Source organism: Liolophura sinensis, chromosome 1 (genome assembly GCF_032854445.1).
Source record: "Liolophura sinensis isolate JHLJ2023 chromosome 1, CUHK_Ljap_v2, whole genome shotgun sequence".
Lineage (NCBI taxonomy): Eukaryota > Metazoa > Mollusca > Polyplacophora > Chitonida > Chitonidae > Liolophura > Liolophura sinensis.
In genome coordinates this window covers 43161419-43169722 of record NC_088295.1, presented here as the reverse complement: position 1 = coordinate 43169722, position 8304 = coordinate 43161419, and the positions used below count along the sequence as shown (strand labels likewise).

At 36.3% G+C, this 8304-nt stretch overlaps 1 protein-coding gene across 5 annotated transcripts in view; it reads right to left on the bottom strand.

Moving 5' to 3' along the window:
* Positions 1-4655: 4655 nt before the first annotated feature.
* LOC135468173 (hemicentin-2-like) overlaps positions 4656-8304 on the bottom strand; it is a 77480-nt gene continuing 73831 nt past the window's right edge. For all 5 annotated transcript variants that reach the window (XM_064746266.1, XM_064746302.1, XM_064746275.1 and 2 more), the window contains one exon: positions 4656-6333. In XM_064746266.1, coding sequence (XP_064602336.1) covers positions 6179-6333 — 155 coding nt within the window. In that variant the 3' untranslated portion in view covers positions 4656-6178. The remainder of the gene's footprint in view (positions 6334-8304) is intronic.

Genomic DNA, 8304 nt, shown 5'->3' with positions numbered 1-8304 from the left:
CAGTATTTGATGGTCAAATTCGACCATAGCTAAGTTACACTTTATGCCAGTTCCTGAGAATTCTGATCATGTTTTAAGGTTTATTTGCAAGTTAGTATGATATTCTGCAAAAAAAAATAAATATTTTTCTGTATGGGTACAATAGTAATACTATATGCATTTTTTTTCAGGATGATTTTTTTTTAAGACAAATGAAGTCTTTTTTTTTCCTAATAAAGAACAAGGCATTGTGTTTTTTCAGTGGATTAAATTATGAGTTTAATGGGTAAATAAGGAGATGAGGGTATAAAAAGAAAACAATGTGAGAGAATATCTTCAACAGGTTTCTGGAATAAGTATTGTGTTAGCATGTCTCTATTTGGGACCTAGCGAGCAGATAGACTTTAATGTACATACACTGATAATATAAATATACTCTTTCTGTAATGCTTATTGATCGCAATTTATCACAAAGGTGCATTTAATCAACAGACAACACAGAGTCTCTGCACTGGCTTGTACAAGAAAATTCTAGAGTATCAATGTTATTGGGGCGTAGTCTGTATTGTGTGACTTGCTATCATAGTTTTGATTGTCTCTGAAAGTACCAACATCTTCAATTTGATCAGGAGGTTCTGGCCATTCCTCATCACTCTCATTAACATCAACATTTTCTCCATCTTTCTCACTGGTTAAGGAATTGTTTTCAGTTAAGTTTGACGGATGATCTCCTTCCGTTTCTTTTCTGTCAAAGTAATCCAGTTCATCCTCAATATCAGAAGAGGACTGGCTGGCGCTTTGGGTGTCCACCTTGGGCTGGTCGGGAAATGAGTTCATTAGCCCTGAAGCCATAACAGCCATAAATGGCGTCAGTTTGGGGAACGTGCTGTAGCGGTCATCCGGACCATCTGGGCTGCCAGCGGGCAACGTGGACACCGCATCCTCATCTGCAGCATCAGCTGTTTTCAGGACAGCCAGTTTTTTGGCAAGTCTTGCAGCCATAACCTGTGCATATGGAGGTGGAACACGTTGCTCTTCCGTTCTAGTTTGTGGTATATTACTGCTTTTGTTTGCTCGTACCGGCAATGCCGCATAGACATGGTTTATGGACTCGGTGGACTCGTGGACTGGCTTGTCATAGACTCCAGAATCACCTTCAGATGACTCACTTCTCGGCACTGAGGATGTACTCCACTTTAACCCTACCCCTTGTCCGTGGGGCAATGTTTGGTAATAAGGGAGTGGACCGTCGGAATCTTCAAAATCATCTGCACTTTCGCCAACAGCAAAGTCTGCAAGACGCAAGGGTTTGTCATCACCGTCCCGTACAGCATTTCCACTAATGTGATAGGGATCATTGGGCTGCTTTGAAAATGTGACCTGTTCGTTTGTGGAAGATCCCACACTATCCTTTTTCGGCACAAAGTTGGGTATTTTCGAGCGTTCAGCTTGTGAGAATGGTCTCAGAGAGAAATTGCCATTCTTAAACGTAGGTCTTCCTTGCAGTAAGTTTCTGTTCGCCCGACCCAAGGAGAAGTTACTAATGTGGCAGCTTGTTTGCATGCCCACACAGGTAGCATGCGACGATCCCAGCAACATTTGGAGATCATTTCCTGTCTGGCAGCACGGCAACCCGCATGTATGTCCAGGAGGATTATGAGAGAAAGCTGCCGAATCTGCGTAGTACACCAAACCTCTCTTCCGTTGGAGGAATTTGGGGAGCTGAAAACCAAAACTTAGGGTTAGTTATTAACAGGTGAAATACAACTACATGTATGTCAGTAAATATATAGCTATGTCTGTGTACTTTATAGTATTTAAGTGTGTTATTTTTAGTTGCAATGTGACATCTACAAAGCCTGCTGGAAACAGTCAAAAATTTAATATAATCATATTATAACAATGAGTTGTATCTCTGTTAATAGTACCAGTGTGATCGTGATGGTCCCAAAATTTCACATGCATCTGGATGAAAATTGTAAATCAGCCAAAAAGTTCACTTGACATGCTACAAATCTGAGTTTTTGTCACAGATATTTATCTAATTTAATATAATCATATTATAACGAGTTGTATCTCTGTTAAAAGTACCAGTGTGATCGTGATGGTCCCAAAATTTCACATGCATCTGGATGAAAATTGTAAATCAGCCAAAAAGTTCACTTGATATGCTACAAATCTGAGTTTTTGTCACAGATATTTATCTAATTTAATATAATCATATTATAACGAGTTGTATCTCTGTTAAAAGTACCAGTGTGATCGTGATGGTCCCAAAATTTCACATGCATCTGGATGAAAATTGTAAATCAGCCAAAAAGTTCACTTGACATGCTACAAATCTGAGTTTTTGTCACAGATATTTATCTAATTTAATATAATCATATTATAACGAGTTGTATCTCTGTTAAAAGTACCAGTGTGATCGTGATGGTCCCAAAATTTCACATGCATCTGGATGAAAATTGTAAATCAGCCAAAAAGTTCACTTGATATGCTACAAATCTGAGTTTTTGTCACAGATATTTATCTAATTTAATATAATCATATTATAACGAGTTGTATCTCTGTTAAAAGTACCAGTGTGATCGTGGTGGTCCCAAAATTTCACATGCATCTGGATGAAAATTGTAAATCGGCCAAAAAGTTCACTTGATATGCTACAAATCTGAGTTTTTGTCAGATATTTATCTAATTTAATATAATCATATTATAACGAGTTGTATCTCTGTTAAAAGTACCAGTGTGATCGTGATGGTCCCAAAATTTCACATGCATCTGGATGAAAATTGTAAATCAGCCAAAAAGTTCACTTGATATGCTACAAATCTGAGTTTTTGTCACAGATATTTATCTAATTTAATATAATCATATTATAACGAGTTGTATCTCTGTTAAAAGTACCAGTGTGATCGTGGTGGTCCCAAAATTTCACATGCATCTGGATGAAAATTGTAAATCGGCCAAAAAGTTCACTTGATATGCTACAAATCTGAGTTTTTGTCAGATATTTATCTAATTTAATATAATCATATTATAACAATGATTTGTATCTCTGTTAATAGTACCAGTGTGATCGTGATGGTCCCAAAATTTCACATGCATCTGGATGAAAATTGTAAATCAGCCAAAAAGTTCATTTGATATGCTACAAATCTGAGTTTTTGTCACAGATATTTATCTAGTTCTTAAACGTTTCACATTTTACTGAAGATGACCCCACACACAGGAAAGAGGTCAAGATTATGGTTGCAGGTGACATATCAGAGTCTGAAACAACTCTTTATATAATGCCGCTACTTTCTCTCTGCCAAATATGACAAAGTTGTGGGCAATGACAAAATTTCGTCTTTGACACCAGTTTACTATTTCTCTTCAAGTCAACAGGTCCAAATGTTTGAAGAATCCTCTGAAGAAGGTAACTTGTTAATTAAGGAAACTAGATAATCAGGAAACCAGTCAATCAGGGGTATCAGAACATTGTTTTTCTTCACATTATACATAGGACCCAAAGGATAAATTTTTTTTGGAGCTGTAAAAGAATTACCTTAAAAAATCTAGGCATCCTGTATGAATTGGGTTGAAGTATTACAGTACAGGTTGTATTTCATCTCAAATATTTGAAGGATTTTTTTGTTTTAGATTTAGACATGTCATGGATTACGTTCTTTTGTACATAATCATTCTTAGATATATCCTGCTAGTTCATGTGCAGACTTGCAACTCTTAACATGAAAAAATATATTCATTTTGAAAACTTGTGTAGTCTTTTCTTGTGTTCTTCATCTTAAACAAAACCACCGGCGTGCAAAAGCTGTTTGCACACTGCAACAGGTTGCATACGGCCTGTCACATAGCATAATTCTGTGGCATGAACATGTTCCCGTCTCTTTTTTTATTTATTAACTAACATTTGCAAATCTCTTTAATTCCTTCTCCACAGCTCTAAAAAGTGAAAAAGCTCATCCAAAATTTGTGTTCATACCTTCCACTTTGTGATAAGTGACAAGTTATACAAACATCTAAACAGCTCAACTTCAGAATGGAATTTCAGTGAAACAATCTTCAGTCTTCAATTTTAAACACTCATCAAATAAAATGATTCACACACCTAGAAGACATTCATAAGTACCATGCACAAGGAATAAATGCATATGAGAAATACAGAAAAGGGATGTAATTGCCATGCACAAATGTAACATGCCACTTAACAATATACAAGCATGCACCATGGATTTAAGTGAAGAACTGAAATAAACAACAGATGGAATATCAAACTGGGGACATAATTCATCCTCAAAGAGTATATTGTTATTGTATTTTCACTAGTCTGGCAAATTTTCAGCACTGGGTTCAAATTCTCCCATACTGCCCTTGGGTTTTACTTGAAAACAACAGTCAGATTTTCAGTATCAGATATCATAAATAGCACAGAGGAAACCCAACTTTTCAAGAATGTTTTACTTTTTAACAATGCTATCAAGTCTGTCATCCAAAGCACAACCATATAACCTACATCAAAGAAACTTTCAATTGGGTAATTCCATCATAGAAATCCTTTACCATGAACCTCATTTACCATAAACAACATCTTGCTCTTTTATTTATTTCTTTTTGGCAGCATGAGCAAAGGTTTGAAAATCTTAAGAATGAAATAAAAACAACGCACACACACATAAAATCATACAGTTTGTTTAATTCATGTTTATGTTATATTACATCACGATAAATGATCTATATACATGATGAGAAAATAGCTACAATGATGACGGTAAAATAGTCTCCGCCAAAAACTGCAGTTGCGTACATATGAAGTTGTTTTATCTACAAAGATTTTGTAAGTTTGACTTCAATGGGTTAACACTTAATACAAATAGGTTTTGTACAGAGCTATGGTCAGATGTGATACATGCTATGAGAAAGCACCTGTTTCAATTCTCACATCTACAGACTGGGTTCAAATTTCCTGTGCACAATACCTTATGATCTTATTTTACTTAAAACAAGACAACAGCTATGAACATGTGAGAATATAACTGCTTATACTATACATATTGCTGGAAATCTAAATGTTTAAAACCTTATGATATTTGCAGGGTTTACAGTCAAAATATTATGAGCAAACTCCTTAATGCTTATTTACACTGAATGTTTATTTATAGAGAAGAGTCTCACTGTAATTGGATGTAAAACAACAGTCTTTAAAAAAAACGTAGCATCATGAGTGAACTGATAAATATAACTAAATGTCATGATACAATGAACAGTTCTCTCACACTTTCAACCCTAACCTTCCAGCATGACACTGAGGTATGTTAAAAAATTAGCAGCACGTGGGATAAAAGCTCAATAAGTATAGAGATGATAAGAAATGCACACATTTTCATGATCACACATGAATTATAAAAACTGGAAACATTTTTGTATGGTGCTGAAAATACTGACACTTTCAACTCAGGAGTTAAGCATATTTATTTGTACACATTATGATACACAGCACATATGCCCATGCTCAACCTTAGGTGCATAATATACACATCCACAATATGGGAGCAGCCTTAACGATGTAACGCTCTACCTTCCAAATCACAGAACTACTACATAAATCCATACATTTTAGGGTCATAGTCCAATGATTTTGCACGAGTCCTTGTTTTTCTTCTTTTTTTTTGCCCACTCAATGGCAGGACGGCAAAACTCTTGAGAATCACGAACAAAATTCTGTCTCTCAATGAACCCATGAGTGAAGCCACTTGTCCTTACTCTGACCCTCTTGTTTGTCAGATAGTGATCAGCATAAACACAGATCAACACATAAATACAAAATCCCATGTTCTTGGCACATAATTCATCTTACATCCACTCATCTCGGGCATTCATCTTAAAAATCCCTAGCATTACTGCCATGGTGACCGCATTGTAGCCACCTAGCTGCTGCACAGAAGGGTCACTATCCTGAGGTGCAGGGAGAAATGGGAGAGAACTCCAGTCAGGTACAAGCACAGACACACTAATAGAACAGTACAGAACCAGACAACAACAATGAAGGTCTGACTGGGAGTTGGCTCCCCTGGTGTGGTACAGCCATCGGCACTGTGGGCTTGGGGAGTGTGGATATGGACTCTGACAGCACGAGAGAGTGATTCACAACAACACCACTTATCACGTACTATATCAACATGATCAACACGGTACCGCTTCATACCACCACTTCATAAATGACCTTTTTGGGTTTAGTGGGTTCAGGTGTGGAATAACCGCTCTCCTGGCCGCTTACACTGGGGTCCTTGAGGTGACTGGGTGGCCGCTCTATGTAATCTCCTTGTGGTCTGTCGTAGTTGTAGTGTGGATCACCTGAAAACATGACAATGGTGACATGGATGTTAAGTGATTGTGGATAACTCAGACATAGGTTTCAAGACACTGAGGTCACGATGAAGAAAACTATAGAACACTCACAGCTGGTTTTCAAATGTAAAAATGAAGTAGGTCTAACTACAGAGATACCTTCAGTGATATCTGCATCAACAATAAGAAACTTTTCCAAAAACACATTAACATGTACAGTAAATCACCCGTTATTTCACGCAACTTTTCGCCAAAAAACTGCATTGTGGTAAAAATCGTGGAACAAAAGGGTGGAAAAAAATCATGGTGAAAAATCATGAAGTTGTCTGTAAATCGCAAAATTTCACTTTTTTTTTCACCAATTTACCACAACAGGTTTTAAATCCCATGAATCAATAGGTGATTTACGTATTTGTATTCTAGAATTGCTAGAAGCAGGTCAATACTTCATCTACCCAATATACATTTTCAGGCACAGGGATCATAGGCTAATTGTACCAGTCCCACAAAGTCAAATGTATGGTCCTTCTTTCAATCCAGATTAGAGGTTTGATTACATTTATAGCCCACCTCATAGGGTAATATGGAAACATTTTTTAAAATTATTTTAAAACACAATAGATCTTGTTGAAACAGAAAATTTTTTTTTTTTATTACACACGTTGAATTCATATATATCATACACAAAGGTATTTTAATAAATTAGTTATTGGATTGGTCTGAGAAAGTGAGAGAAGAATATTTGATTGGTCAAAGTACCACTGACATCACTGAAGTGTTACACATCACCAGGCAAGGTTATATCATGCAAGCCATAATTATAATACACATGCACATGTAAATATAATTTACCACCAATACCTAACACATGCAAAGCCATAACAATGTAAAGAATAGTCATAAGCATGCGAAAGATATCAAATGCACTTCATTTTTTTTTTGGAAGCATTTCACTTAAGGAATTTAACGAATAAAGTTACGAAGTGTGACTTAAGACATGTTTACTCGCCACACACACGCACTTTGACATGTCAGACTATCACGCATGTCATTTAACCAGCATGACAAAGCTTTACCTGCTTGATGGTACAATCACGTTAAACTTTTACGACACAGTGTAGCTGTTGGTTATAAAACTATTTCCCGTGCCATTTTAGGTTACAAAGGGATACCGAATAGGGCTGATTGGCTGACAATGGAGATAGATTTCCAGGGTTAAAACCTGCAGCCTACTCACATTTGAATAATAATTGTAGAGCAAATAAAAATTCAGCATGGCCTAGGCTTAACCTGGACTTGCCAATCTTTGACACAAACCAATCAGCAATGATTCTGTATCCCATTAACTACCATGTTGTAAATGTACCATGTATCAACTGAAACCTGGGGATTAAGTCTATCTTAATCCCAGCTGAAACTCAACCGGCCAAATAATAGCCTACTGCACAGATATCAGAACATGTACATTTGTGCTTCTGAGCACTGTGTGAAGTTAAAAACTAAGTGTTAAAGGTTAATATTTTGTTTTTTATATCATACCTTCAGTTTCTTTAAAGGTGGGTCATTATAATAGGATTATTATTATTTATTACATGGTATTTACATGTTATTATTAGCCATTAGCTGTCAAAACATCAGAACGTTACATTCTTTGTTGTAAATTTTACAGAACCTCTGTAATTGAGATAAGTTTTATAGGCCATCTTGTGTGAAAAAATGACATGAAGGCAGATTTGTGGATTATGGTTCTTGCTTTGCCAGAGGTGATCAAGAATTTGCAGACTGGTTGTAGTGCAGCCAAACAGGATGTGAAATTAACCCAAGGGCAGGAGGCAGTGGGTGTAATTGGGAGGGATATATCCTAAAATAACTGGAATTTTTCAAGAACAGCTTTACAGATAAAACCTGTCATGCAAGATTCAAGGTGCATGCCATATCGTATTTGAAAGAAAGAATTCATGCAAAAATGTGCAATAT